This window comes from Lepidochelys kempii, chromosome 3 (assembly GCF_965140285.1).
Source record: "Lepidochelys kempii isolate rLepKem1 chromosome 3, rLepKem1.hap1, whole genome shotgun sequence".
Taxonomy (NCBI): domain Eukaryota; kingdom Metazoa; phylum Chordata; order Testudines; family Cheloniidae; genus Lepidochelys; species Lepidochelys kempii.
The window spans coordinates 85388231-85403752 of NC_136382.1; the positions used below are offsets into that span (position 1 = coordinate 85388231).

The 15522-nt window shown below is 39.2% G+C and overlaps 1 protein-coding gene across 1 annotated transcript in view; it reads right to left on the reverse strand.

Annotated features, from left to right (window-relative positions):
- Positions 1-15522, reverse strand: part of WASF1 (WASP family member 1) — a 173379-nt gene that overhangs the window by 8473 nt on the left and 149384 nt on the right. Inside the window, 3 exon segments of the mRNA XM_073337020.2 lie at positions 1874-2046; positions 2856-2973; positions 4534-4687. Of these exon segments, the coding sequence (XP_073193121.1) occupies positions 1874-2046; positions 2856-2973; positions 4534-4687 (445 nt within the window).

Here is a 15522-nt window from a genome sequence, read left to right on the forward strand (position 1 = left end):
AATTCCTATAGTATGTGTGTGTGATGTTAGTGTTTATTGTTCAGACTTTACTGAATTAAACAACCATAACAGTGTTATTAGAAACAGGTTTACAGTATGAAACAGTCATGTACCTGTAGCGGTTTGTGATTCACAATCTTTTCATATGCAAACGTTCTTTTACTACTTTTCTAAATTATATAGCCATACATCATATATTGTAGTACTTCTAACAGTTTTATAAAACATTTGTCAAGGCATTACTGTGTTTGACTGGCTTGTGGACACACAACTTACAGCTAGAGTTCCACTGATCTCCTCCCAAACACAACGTTGCAAGCTAATATACTTCAACAAGATAACTTAAAGTGTACTATAATGTAGTAGCAGTAAAATAAAGATAACTCATCAACAGCTTAAAGTACTTCAGTCTCCTGTTAAAATCAACCTCTGTTTATGTCTTAAAGATCTGATCCAACACCAATTAAGAAATGTTTACAGATGTAACTGTTTAATTAAAATGTTGATAAAGATCACAATTTCTCTGAAGTCAGAGGAAAAGTGTTTGCAGAACACTTTCTAACTGCTGGTGGTTCTACTGTAGGTTTCTGGATAGTGCTCATGACTGTAATGTCTAAGCACAGTATTCATAGAATCATAGAATATCAGGGTTGGAAGGGACCTCAGGAGGTCATCTAGTACAACCCCCTGCTCAAAGCAGGACCAATCCCCAACTAAATCATCCCAGACAGGGCTTTGTCAAGCCTGACCTTAAAAACCTAGATTGTCACTGTTGATCCTTGGGGCTCTGAGTTTTCAAGTGGTTCTGCAATCACTTTGCTGTGGAATCTGGCATATACCTGCATGAGGGGTGTGGCAGGGAAGGTGATGTACTCATTATGGGCAGCTAACACAGTGAAATACACCTATAGGGTTTTTTTTCCACAGAAGAGCTGCACTTTAGGGAGGGTTTCATCATAACCTGAGTTGTAAATTACAAATTGAAATGCACTTGAAACCATTTTTGACTTTTCATTCTACATCACTGTAAATCGAGGTCTCACTAGGTCAGAGTTCTCAAGAGGCAGGTTTTTTATTTCAGACACAACATCCTGGATCCTACAGTCTGCAGCAGGCAACAACTATTAATAGGGCTACCAGATAATCTTAAAAATTGTCTTTTTTAAAAGGCTGAACAAAAAACAAGCCCCCCCTGCCAAAAAACCCTATTTCTTTTTAATTTTCAAGATTAATATTACTTGAGAGTCAGCTCTCTTTCATAGTACAGTTCCTCAGTTGGTTACATGCTTTTGGTTTTGCACAAACACTACAGGTATGTCACCTGAAATGCTACTGTCAGCCACCCGCAAAAGTATATTATGTAAAGAGAATTTAGCACGTTAAGGTTTGCAGAAACTTCAATCAAATTCTAGATTCAATCAAGAGTAAATAAGTTCAGTGGTCTCATCCAAGTGGATAATTTGTTCACATCACAAAACCACTACATAATACTGGCAGTTTCTGCTCAAGTAAATCAGAAGACTAGAATAACAGGGGTGGTTGTAGTTCAGGACTGAAATACAGTGACAGATGTGTGTGCAAGCCTGCACCAGTATGTTAGACTGATAAATGAGTAACAATGACACACACCTCCACATCCCCCATAGCAACGAATTCCAGAGATATAAATTATTCTTTAAAATGACAAGGTAATAAACCATTTAAAACACCTGGGTGAAAGAACTTCAAAATTCTCTTTTGGTAGAGGTAATTCTGTTATCACCACTGCATTCTGAGTACTGCACCCCATATACAGTCATTTACATCATAAATATATTTAGCCAAGGATAAGGTGAATGTCTCAAAATAAAGGAAGGAAAGAAACAAAAGAAACCTTGAGTCAAAATGTGAGGCTGGGCCATTAACAACTTCAATGTGCTTATGTAAGAGATTAGCATCATCCTCAGCAAGCTCTGGACCTTGGGCTAACTTCTGCCACTCTCGCCGTCTGTCATGAGGCGCCCTGGGCACTTTTTCCGGTTCATGAGGGCGATCTAGATTCTTCTGCTGTAAGAGTTATGCAAACAAAACTGACAGTCTTTTAAAAGAGGAATGCTTTTAAAATCAGTTACAAAACAGAGAGAGAGAGATCTTGATTCTAGCGCAAGAAAAAAAAAATTATTCAAACCAGAACAGGAAATGAAGGCCTAACAGAGGGAGACACTTCAGTTTATATGATACTTACTTAGCTAAAGAATAACCAACTGATGGTATTAAGTTCATTCAAAATCTAAAAAACTGGCTTGCAATATGTCTTAAATGAGATTCTGAATGTCTCTCTCACATTTGCATTCTACAAGATACCATACTTATGCTATGAAATATGTAGGATATAAACGGCTAAAAACAAGCATGTAGCAGTGCTTCCCTTCAGTTTTTTATTCTTTCTTTACAATTAAAATGTTCCCTTTCTAGCATATTAACGCTAATTTATAGTAAACATTTCTCAAAAAGGTTCCAAACAACTTTCTCTATAAAACGGTTGGGAATTCATATTTTAAAAGAAGACTCCAGAGACATCCTTGGATTCTTGTTGTATGTCAGTTAGAGATTTTTTACTGTTGTGAGGAAATCATAACATTTGGTAAACCTGCTGTTAACTATGGTGAGACAGCATTAAAACCCTGGGCTCTTTTAATGGTGTCTTATTGCAAGGAAAAATTGATTGAATTGAATGACATTGAGAATATTTTCAAGCATATTGAAACTGGCTATTTGTCTATATAAAGAACTGAACTTTTTAAATTGCAGAACCACTGAAGTATCATATGTGCAAGCAAACATAACCCACAGCTATTTAGCTTGGAACATAATACCTTCTGCTTTCTCTTTTCCTTTCTCTTGTCCTCGGTGTCCTGCAACATCTTTTCTTTCCATAGATCAAAGAAATATGAAGGATTGGTGTAAAACTTCAAACCTTCTTTTCCATCATCTCTGAGGTAAAATTATCAAGATAGAACATACTGTTTATTTGGTAGCGCATGGGACTAAATGCTGAGGCAATGTAAAGACAGCTTATTCAGGTAGCTGTAGCCATCATTTTAAAACACAATATTCAGGGTTTCTGCCTCGAGTACATTATCAAAAAAGTTATTACAACAAAAGTTTACCTGAAGCATAATAATTAGATTTAAAATTATACTAAAGATCAGTACACATGTTAAAGATAAATAAATAAGCCTCTCTAACATGGACAGCCAGGTTCATTTGGAGACTCACAAAAAACAGAGCTGAAAGAAGGAAAGATTATGTGTATTTTACAGGGTAAAGTCTACCTCAGTGAAGCCACTTTTTCCTTCTGTTGTAGTTTGCTAGAGCATTTTAGGGGTCCCTTTTGGCTTATAAGATCTGCAAACAGCTCTACTGAGGCTAGAAATCTATGATAGACTAATTCTCCTGCTTTTTGTATTAAACCTTTATGCTGGAAAATCCAGACACCTTGCCTCTGAGGATAACACTGTGGGAGCAATATTTTTTGATCTCTCTCTTCCTCTGTATGCTCAGCTTTTATTATTTCAGTTAGTTATTTCAAGTACTAATACTCTCATATTGGTGCCTCTAAAACCTTCCTCCCCCATTATTCCTTGTCGTCAGATCCTTATTTGAGAAATAAGTTTTAATGCTAGTTGTGGGATAACAAGTATCCTGAATAAATGAATCCACTCACCCTAAATTGTTTTAAAATGTGACTCTAATCTATCTCCCAACACAGTAAGTACAAGTTGCGGGACCAGTTTTTCATGTAAATAGGCATTCAACATAATTTTAGGAAAGCAACAAACCCTCAGCTCATTTTTTGTACTAACCACAACAGTGTAATCACCTGTTTTCTAAAGTTAGATTCTTACTGTCATGTTATATTATTATTATCCAATAAATAGAAACCTGTAATGGACTAAAAATCAATGCCTTTTCCATTTTATTATGTGCTCTTTGGCATCAAATTTGCCTTGAATGTCAATGTCACAGGAAGAGAATAAATTTCTTTTCAATTAATTTTGCTGTATCAAGTCTTAAAATGAAATGGGGTTTTGACTGTGCTCTGCCAGAAACCACTGAACATGGCAACAATGCGCAATTCTTTTGGAATTATTTTTCCCCTTTTCTCATAGATGCTATTGTGAAGTTGGTCACACCATATAACATTCAAGTCACAGGATTGTATACACTATATAGTACTCCTTGGCAGAAACAGAATGCATCTTAAAAGGAATTTAGCTTTAACTTTCCTTCTCTTTTTCAGTAGAAACACAGTGTTTAACAAATATGGAACTTTAGAATTGCTTTTCTTACCAATGTTAGCTGGGCATAAAATTCACAGTAGTTTTAATGTTGATGGCCAGATTATGCCATCCTTACTCCTCAAGTAGTTTCACTGTTGTGAATGGACTACTCCAAGACTAAGGTACTACTCAACATGAGTAAGGATGTCAAGAATATTGCTATACGTTACTGGGGGGAAAAAAGGATTTTTTTCTGATTTTTCACACTTACCTGTAAGGGGTGAGTATGTTGAGTGGGGGAGGTTGTTCACAAGTATCATAAGTCTCCTGCAAAGGAATAGGCAGAGTCTTGCGGTCAAACAGCTGCTGATCTTGAATTGTGGAACTCCGGAAAGCTTTTCTCATTGTAATATCCTGCAATGACACTGAAAGGGAACATCAAAATAAAAAAAGAGTGGCCAACAACACTTGATTTGGTTGCATTAATCTGATTCATTATATTAATGCTGAAAAATCACTGTGAACTTGTAAAGCATTTTATAAGTGGTAAGCATTACTATTAATAATGGTTTATTTGTCATAGTAGCACCCCAGTTTTACAGCGGTATATAAGGTCATATAGCTTTTAGTGATATAGTCAGACAACATGAAAACATGTATTGTATGTTCTGTTGCATTATCAGTGACTTATCACAGGAAACTTTTGCTCACTGGACTCCGGTTGGTAACAGAATTCGGTTTTCCCAGACAATGACTTTATCCCAGCTGGACCACCGCAGCCACAAAAATGTGGTTCTAGATTTCAGAGCTACCTGCTAAAGTTAACCCATTCCATTTCATGATCCTACGGTACTAAAAGCTGGCTCATCTTGATGTGGGGGCTCTTGCCTTTAGCTCTCCTTAACGTGAATAGGGACAAATTTGCACTCCTAGCATATGCGGTGCTGCCACTGAAGTACCACTGAGGCCCCAATTTAGCAAAGCACTTAAGCATGTTCCATTGAAGTCAATGGGACTTATTGGTAAGTAGTTCGCTCTCTTCTATTCCATTCCATGAAACCAGTAAAATGTCTTTCTAAACAGATTTCTGAATCAGGGTGTGACTTTTCAATTTAACTTAATTGCATGTAACTACTAACAAACTTTTAAAAATCCTGTAATGATCAGTATGCAAGATTCAAATAAAGAGAATGGGAAAGAGCCCAGTGTAACAGTGATAAGCGTAAACACTGATTCATAACTAGCAAATATGTTTAATAAATCCTTAGACAATAATCAAAATTAAGGTCAATGTGACACTTTAGATTATTATACAACCTTTATGGTTTAAAGAACATCAGGCAGGTTGTGCTACAAGAATTCTTATTAGGAGCCTCGCAAGGTTAATTGAAAAAAATGATGGCAACAGATGACATTTGCACTGCAGAGTCATGAAATAGTTCAACTTCACATCTTTCTCCTTCCCTTATTCCCATGGAGTCCAGTTACCTACTTGACCTTTTTTCCCCTCCTAACTAATGTCAGTTTTTCAGATTTGACAAATAAAAGGAGTACAACCTATACCAGCAAGCTGTGGTGTTTTTTCTCTTCAAAATCATTCTATACTGCAGAAAGGCAAATTTAATCTAAGTAATAAAGAGCTGATTTTGAACAGAACTTTCAATCCTGTCAATATTTAAAGAAACAGATTTGTGTTTCTCCTCTCCTCCCCCCTAGAAATTAGTTTTTTTCTGGAGGTCCCTCAGTCTCACGCACCCAGGTGCTGGAACAGTTTGGTTCAATGGCTCTCAGTACCCTTTCTACAAAAATTGTTCCAGTACCCTACTCAAACATTCAGAAATGTCACTACAGTCTTTTAAAATAATGATTTAAAAGAGTGCATATGATTAAATTTTAAGGGTTTTCTTCAGTCTGATTTTTGTAGCGTATTAGCTAGGGCTGTCAAGCGATTAAAAAAATTAATCACACTATTAAACAATAATAGAATATCATTTATTTAAATATTTTTGGATGTTTTCTACATTTTCAAATATATTGATTTCAATTACAACACAGAATACAACAGGTACAGTGCTCACTTTATATTTATTTTTGATTACAAGTATTTGCACTGTAAAAAAACAATAAAAATAATATTTTTCAATTCACCTAATATAAGTACTGTAGTGCAATCACTTTATCAAGAAAGTTGAACTTACAAATGTAGAATTACCTACAAAAAACCTGCATTCAAAAATAAAACAATGTAAATTTTTTGAGCCTGCAAATCCATGCAGTCCTACTTCTTGTTCAGCCAATCACTCAGACAAACAAGTTTGTTTACATTTGCAGGAGCTAATGCTGCTCACTTCTTGTTTACTATGTCACCCGAAAGTGAGAACAGGCATTCTCGTGGCACTGTTGTAACCGGCGTTGCGAGATGTTTATATGCCAGACGCACTAAAGATTCATATGTCCCTTCATGCTTCAAACACCATTCCAGAAGACATGCGTCCATGCTGATGATGGGTTCTGCTCCACAACAATCCAAAGCAGTGTGGACCGACGCATGTTCATTTTCATTGTCTGAATCAGATGCCGCCAGCAGAAAGTTGATTTTTTTTTTTTTTGGTGGTTTGCGTTCTGTAGTTTCCAGATTGAAGTGTTGCTCTTTTAAGACTTCTGAAAGCAAGCTCTACACCTCATCCCTCTCAGATTTTGGAAGGCACTTCAGATTCTTAAACCTTGGGTCGAGTGCTGTAGCTATCTTTAGAAATCTCACATTGGTACCTTCTTTGCATTTTGTCAAATCTGCAGTGAAAGTGTTCTTAAAATGAACAACATGTGCTGGGTCATCACCCGAGACTGCTATAAGAGGAAATATATGGCAGAATGTGGGTGAAACAGAGCAGGGGACATACAATTCTGCCCCAAGGAGTTCAGTCAGAAATTTAATTAACGCTCATTTTTTTAATGAGTATCATCAGCATGGAAGCATGTCCTCTGGAATGGTGGCCGAAGCATGAAGGGGCATATGAATGTTTACCATATCTGGCACGTAAATACCTTGCAATGCCAGCTACAAAAGTGCCATGCAAATGCCTATTCTCACTTTCAGGTGACAGTGTAAATAAGAAGCGGGCAACAGTGTCTCCCTTAAATGTAAACAAACTTGTTTGTCTTAGCGATTAGCTGAACAAGAAGAAGGACTGAGTGGACTTGTAGGCTCTTAAGTTTTACATGGGATTTTTTTTTTTTTGGCGTGGAGTCATGTAACAAAAAAAAATTACATTTGTAAGTTGCATTTTCACGACAAAGAGATTGCATTACAGTACTTGTATGAGGTGAATTGAAAAATACTATTTCTTTTATCATTTTTACAGTGCAAATATTTGTAAGCAAAAATAATATACACTTTGATTTCACTTATAGCACAGAATAAAATATATATGAAAATGTAGAAAAACATCCAAAAATATTTAATAAATTTCAATTGGTATTTAACAGTGCAATTTAAACTGTGATTAATTGTGATTTTTTAAAAAATTAATCGCTTGAGTTAACTGCGATTAATCAACAGCCCTACTATTAGCATATAAAAGCCAATCTACTTGAGGCACTGTCTGCTGCCTCACTTCCTTCCCATCGCAGCAGTTGAAAACAGTGTTACTGGAACAGCTGGTAGTTCCACTGTATAATCACAAGAGGGCAGAAGACAGGACTTTCTCCACAAAGGGCCTGCAACTTTGGAATGCTCTCCTCACTTACCAAATCACATCAATGACATTCTTTGTGAGGCTAAAGATGGTTTTTGTTCACTTTTCGGTTTGCCTTTTGAGGTTTTATTTATGGTGTTATTGGCGGGCTTCTCCCCCCTCCACTCCTGTTTTAGGATCTATTTAGTTAGGGGATATTTTATCCCTGTGAAAACCTTGTCTAGGTAGGTGCTCAGAAGCTTTTCAAGACTTCATGAATAATACTATTACTAACAGAAAATCCCAGCTAGATGGGAGTAAAGCAATTGACAATGGCATTAACAGTAATCTTGAATTCCATGAACAATGGAGACTTGAGTTTTAGAGTGGACTCCCATTTTTGCAAGCACAATTTTGCATTCAACCATGTGCAAATATATATTTATTTTTACCTGCCATGAATTGCAAGTAATTTTGCTTGCTAAAAACTGCACTTAAACAGAGGCTGGGGCTAACTTGATCTAAAATCAGGTCTTGACTTATTTCATAAAATTAACTGTTCTGCTTTCAAAGTTCTGTGCAAGATATGTACAACTGTCCATGTTCAGTACTGCACGGCACTCCCTTAAAGTCTTAAATGCCATACAGGATTTTAGTTTGAAACACATTCTAATAAAAAAATCAGTACAAATCTGTTTGAACAGATGTACCCTCAGACAGTAGTGAAGGGATTAATTTGGAACATTTTTGGTCAAATAAAACACATACAAAATGTTTCTTTGCTTTTGATATCTGACCTTCACAAAAATATGTAACACATCTCCTAAAACATTGCCAAATTATTGAGACATGCACTGTTCTATATCCTCTCTTTTCTATCATCAATTGCCTGGTTAAGTCTTTAGAAGGAATGACCTTGTCTTCCACCTTTCCAGGCCTAAAATGTCCAAATCATCAGTCTCCCTCTTCTAGATATCGACCTCCCCTCCCCACTTAGCACAGCAACTATACACGCCTCACAAAACGGGAAGATCACTCCCCAGGGCATTTAGTTCACAAAGCTCAACAGATTATCTTTCCTCCAAACTTAAGAAGTTATTTGATCTCTGAGGGCTATTTATAGATTGTGGAATTCAAAACTGCTACTAGCATTTCCTTCTTTAACATTCTTTGATCCGGTCATGAAAAAGCAGCCGTTTGGTTCAAAACATTTGACCACATTATGATGACATCATTAAAGGAAATGGAAGGTCACAAAGCAAAGAATATGTAGAAATATCATACTGTGAAATAATTAGCCTCTGAAAGTCATAACAAGCCTCGGTATGCTGCAGGTACAAATAATCCAATATCCAAAATGTTTGGTGGATAAATTTCTCAGGAAGCACAAACTCACTGTATATGCGGAAATCCCAGTGCATATCTTAGTTGTAGTACACAAACAATGAGACCCTATATATGCTGTTTATTCAACATTTAAATCTCTCTCATTTTACATTAAATGTACGTGCTCATTTGAGGATCTGTATTAACACAGTAAGTGCAAGCTTGTCCTTTCCAACTCTATTCCTATGATTCTGTGAAAAGACCCACTACATCTGCTATTCTTACTCCTTGCCAATACAGAGTTTCCAAGTAATTTAAAATAGCTCATCTTTTTGACAGGCATTACCAACATATTGTATGTGAGGTTCTGAAAGAGATCCTTGTCCATTTATCTTTTCAACTTAAGGAAAAAAATAGAAAAAGCAAGTATTTAAATAGCGGTACTGCAACATATAGTAATTGGGTTTTGTTTGAAGCTGCCTTACAAATGAAATAAAAACCCATCAGTACTATAAATTGGTAATAATAATTTACCACCTGGTAAGCTGCTTCTTAGATTTCACTCCCCTTAGTATCATTAAAGTATGACCTGCAATTTACAGCAAAGGATGAGCTATGTAGCATATCAGCGTGCTGACAGAAATTAGCTATTCTGATAGAAATAATTTACCTTTCAAAGAAATATTAAATCTTGTATTTTATAGCTCACTTTAAAAGAAATCTGTTAGGCACTAGAATTTTTACAGTCTTTCCAATGTACAACTAATGAAAAGATTCTACACCAAAAACATTCCAGAAAAGAGGCAATAATATTCACTAGGAACTGGCAAATATGTCTGTGCAGATCTACAGTTCTGTGAACGCTTATCTCAGCATTGCACTCCCAGCACCATTTAAAACCATGAATTCTGGAGCATCACAAGCATGATCCCTTGTGGAGCTGAATGTTTTGTGAGAATTTTATATAAACAGTCCATGAACCCAAATGCCCTCAGTTCCCTTCCTCTATTTAAAATCCTGTCCACAGACTTGGGAGAAGCAGGGAAAGAAGGTGGATATTTAGAAAAAAACTAGTTATCAGTAAGTAACCACCTTTTCTTTATTAAAATTTTTCTCTCTAGAAATAAGCATCTGACTCAGCTCACATGAGAGAGTAATCGTTGCGATCTGAGCTCAGTGTAGGTGTTTTACAGATTTCAGAAAAGGTGATATTCTTTAAGCATGCTTAGAAGCCACCTTGCATTTAGTAGAGTGACCCCTCTGCCACCAGATTTCCTGTCTGATCATAGTAGTCCTGATAGTTGTTAAACAGAAATTACTTTCCCCTAGACTTGTCCCCAAAGACAATGAGCAACCTCAAATTTTCTAAAAGGCTTTGTTTTAATGAAAATAATAGCTCATATGCTCTTTGGACATTAACTCACATGTGGAAATTAAGCTCCATAAATTGAAGAGGCTTTGAGAAGACCTGGGAGGTTAATGTACTGATTGAGACAGAGTTAAGAAATCACCTTAAATTTGGGATGTAGGTGTAGAACTATGTCCTGTGAAACACTGAATAGAACTTTAGGGAATACCTTTCTCACCCAGGCATTTCAGGCAGCAAATGTGCTGGTTGGGTCATCACAAATATTTTGACAAGAAAATGCACTACTCAAAACCTGAAATTTTGTCCAGATCCCCCTTTTTACAGATAGAAAACCAACTGTAAAGAAGCACAGATCTCTCACTAAATTAACTATCTTTATCAAATGGTGGTGGTGGTGGTGGGGGTTAATTTAAAATAGATTAGCTACTAAACCATTAATAAATTGCATCAAATGGGCAGGACAACTGGATGAAATGCACTGAGGATGGTTGCAGACATGGCCCTCACCCCCAGTGTCTGGCTCTGTGTGAAGGACATGTTTTACTGCTTTAAGTAGTTGTAGGATTTGCAGCACATAGGAATGTGTGCTCAGAATGAGTGGGGATCCACAGATGCAATCTTTGATGGAGAAATGATTGCATTCTGCAATTCTAGCTCTAATGTATTGTTCTTTACTTAGGTTTGGTGCCGAAAATTCTGTCTGCATTAATTATGCTCTGATCATATTGTAATCAGTGCTTAATTTGTGCCAGGACTTGCCAGGGCTGAGTTCATGGCCCTGGCACCTCTGGGCTTGCTGTGTCAATTATGAAAGTAAAAAAATTGCTTGAGCTTCAGCGTCTAACTGCTTGACCCTGGCATGTATTTCATTACAAATTAAGCACTGATTGTAATTATGAAGTTTAGCATACTGTATATGGAGGTCAGGCCCCAACTACCTTGTATTCTTTGTTTTGAAACTCACTAAATCATCATTCACAATTCACCTACTCCCATTTTGTGACCCCAGAGACAATAAATGAGACTGGTTCTATAGCTCCCAGAAAGAGACAGTGGACCTCTTGTTTTAAGTGTTTTTCTTGAGATGGATCCCAGAAGAGGGACAGAGAGCAGGGGTCAGATGGAGGAATAGAATGGAAGTGGATAGAATGGCCCTCTTTCATGACTTCCAATATCCACTTTTCTGAAGTAAGGTACTCCCAGGCAGGTAGGTAGTAAGAGAGTGGGTCTCCAAAGGAGGGTTAGTCACACAACTGGTGATCCAGTGGAGTGGAATACTTGATGACACCAATGAAGGCATCAGAAGTGTCTCTTAAGAGAGAGGTGTTGACTGGGTAGAAGTAAGGGTGGGAGTACCTTGTTTCTGAGGTCTAGCCTTTCTCCTGAAGGCTCCTGAGGCTTAGGGAAAGTGTGCTCATGGTAGTGCTCCATTTCTGAGCAGTTTGAGATCAACTAAACTGGCTTCTCATTGCAGGCACATAAATCCCCAGTGATCGCAACACTGTCTTGGAGTCCTTGAGTATGTGGAGTATGTCTGTATGCCTGGGAAAGAGCTTAAGGTCTACAGCCATGTTTTGAACTTCTCTTGGAAGTCCTAAGGATTGGATCAAGGATGCTCTTCTCATGACCATCAACCTGGCCACAGACCTGGAAGGTGTATGAGTGGCATCTAAGGCAGCTTGTAGAGCGGTTTTCCTATCAACTGTCCTGCAGTGATGATAGACTGGAATTGATCTTTCTGGTCTTGTGGCAAATGCTCAATAAAATGTGTAAACTTGAAGTATGTATTGAAATCATATTTTGCCATCAAGGCCTAGCATTTGGCAATATGAAATTGGAGAGTGGCTGATGAAAAGTTCTTCTTTCCCATCAAGTCCAGCTGTTTAGATTCCTTATCCGATGGAGAGGCCCTAAATCATGTTTGATTGTTTCTCTCATTGGTAGCCTCCATCATAAAGGAATTGGGTTTAAGGTGGGAGAAGATGTACTCCATTCCTTTGGGTGGGATGCAATATTTTTTTTTATCTGCCCACTTACAGATCAGTGGAATTGTGGCAGATGTTTGCCACAGGGCCTATACGGGAGATATAGATAGGACAGTGTTTACCTAGGGATGTCAGGATGTCCACCAGGGAATGTTTGGGCTCTTGTACCTCCTCTAGTGGAATTTGAAGGGAGTCCACTAGCCTTTTCAGGAGTTCCTGGAATGTTTTGAAATCCTCTTTGTAAGAGGCCGATGGTGGCATTACCACCTCATCTAGAGATGAAGACTTTCCAGATGGAGGTGAGATCTTCTCTGCCTGAGTCTCCTCTTCCTTTTGTACATCTTTCAAGCCTGGAGTATTGCAGAGGTGTGAGGACATTCTGTAGAAGCTCATGGGTGGTATGGCACTGGTGCTTTCTCCTAGACATCCAATGAAGTTGGTCACTGTAGTGGCCCAGTGACCCCACTGGGGAGGGACCCAATGATAATCCTAGTCTCCGAGCCTATGATATGTGGATGGTTCCCCAGGCTTGTATTCATGCAAGGGGCTCATAGGGATGGTAGGATAGTACAGTACTGGGATGGATCCATGTACTGAGATCTCTGAGTCAGAGGTGTCTTCCTCCGAATTAAGGCAGGAGGAGCTCTCTGATGTTCTAATCTGTACTAAAAGCTGGAGGTATAAACCAGTCCCAACATGCTGCTTTTGTAGTGGTACCATGGAGGCGATGGTGGTAGATCCTCCTTTCATTTGTGATTCAGGTTCAGAGATAAGAAGATCCTCTGAAGAAAGGAACCTGGAAGGAGGTGGAGGGCTTGGATATCCATCACCTGAAGCTCAAGTCGATACTGGGTGATGAGATTGAGGTTGTTGCAGTACCAAGATGGTTGTAGTGTCCTGCCCTCTTTCAGAGATATTGCAAGATACCGGTACCAGGGTGTGAATGATAGTTCTGTGGGTCTCGCTATGTCTAAAGGAAGTAGATGGTGGTGCTGTGGTATTTGCTCTTGAGGTAGGCACATCTGAGTGGGTCTTCTTCCTCAGAACCGATACCTCAATACCAGACTTAGTCCAAAACTCCGCTGTACCCTTAGAAAGATGAGAGGTCTCCCGAGAGTGGGTCATATGCGGTGATTTTTCCCTCCTCTTCATTTCCCTCCTGGGAGAAGAATGCTTCCTCTTTTTTGAGGTCTTATTGTCCAGGGCTGCAGATGAAGCAGCAACAGTAACCAAGGCTGTCTGTAACATAGATGCCAATATACGGGTGTATGGGGGGGAAGTAGACCCCTCAGGAGCTAGGGCATGCTTCATTAGGATTAGCTTCAGTCTAGTGGGAGTAAAATCCCTTCCCCCTATCTTGAGCAGGAACAGTCTCCACTGCCCCTAATTGGAGGAGATGATCTACCTTTTGGGCAGTAAATATTTGTGAGAGGACTCCATGAAGAGAGACAGGATGGGTGGGTGGTATAGACAGGAAAGGAATGGTATAGCCCATTCGGGTGACTTGTAGGGCCGATTTGTCCTTAGTGATAGCTGCCCACTTGAGGTAGAATGGGAGCAAACGGTCTCCAAATAGCTGGGTGGATGGTATATGTGCTGGAATGTGGGAGAGGTCTTCCAGACCCTCCACCAAGCCTTCAAATTTGCTTATTAGAGGAAGTAGTGGTGGTAGAGGGCGTCGTCATTGTGATCTCTGTCGCTGTCATTGCTGGTGTTGTCTGTAAGGCCTCTGGTGTTGCTGTGTATATGTCGGGTATCTAGGCGACTGATATGTTGGATACCTGTATTGTCTCCTTCTTCTGGCAGGTGTATGAATGCTGAGGGACCGGAGGCTAGCACGTGAATCCTTCAAGGTGTGCAGTACTTCATTGGTTTTGACTGCAAACAATTTTTCTCTGTCGAAAGGGAGATCTTCGACCATATTTTGTATCTCCCGTGGGAATGCCAAAGAATTAAACCATGAGGCTCGTCGCATAACAACCACCATAGTGATGGACCTCGCAGCCATGTCAGCAGTGTTCAGCGAGACAGCCATGAGTGAAATCATCTGTCCTTCAGAGACCAGCGATTTGAATTGTTGCCTCTTTTTCTCAGGAATGTCATTAATAAAGTTCATACATTTGCCATAGTTCCTGTGGTCATATTTGGCAAGTAATGCCGTGGGTAATTCGCCACTCTAAATTGAAGTGTGGATGATGGGTATACTTTGTGGCCGAATAGGTCCAACTCTTACTCTCCTTATTGAAAAGGGTGGATCGAAATTGTTGTTTGTCCCTTTGGTTGCCTGCTTCCACTACCAGAAAGTTGGGTGCTGGTAGTGGATCCCTTGCAGGAAATATAATATTTTCGGTCCACCCTTTTGCATGTTGGGGGTATTGTGGCTGGAGTTTGCCACACTGTCTTGGTGGGTTCCATGATAGCCACATTGATTGGCAATGCTATTTTGCAGGAGAAAGATGTCTGTAGGATATCAGTTAACTCATGTTGAGTTTCCGGCACTTCCTCCAGAGCAATCTTCAGCTCATTAGCCACTCTTCTGAACAAGTCTTGGAAGTGAGTACAGTCATCTGCCATGGTCGGTGATGGAGGTATAATAGCCTCGTCTGGTGAGGAGGAAGAATTATTGTTGGTTGGCGAGGTGTTGGGAGCAGTGTCCTCTTCCTGCTCTGCCATGGGTTCCTCCTGTGTGTCCGCAGCTACAGACTCCAAAGGTGGAGGCGGGAATCTGGTGTCCTCCCTATGTGTGCTGGGGTGCATGTTATGGTGTCTTCTGTAAGACCCCCAGGGATTCCAGTATGGCCAGAGACCAGGGAAGGTCCCATCCATGGGTAGTCATACCAAGGTGGCATGTCGTGAGCGTATGTGGACCATGATCGTAGTGGTCCAGCAGCAATAGGTGTCCTGAC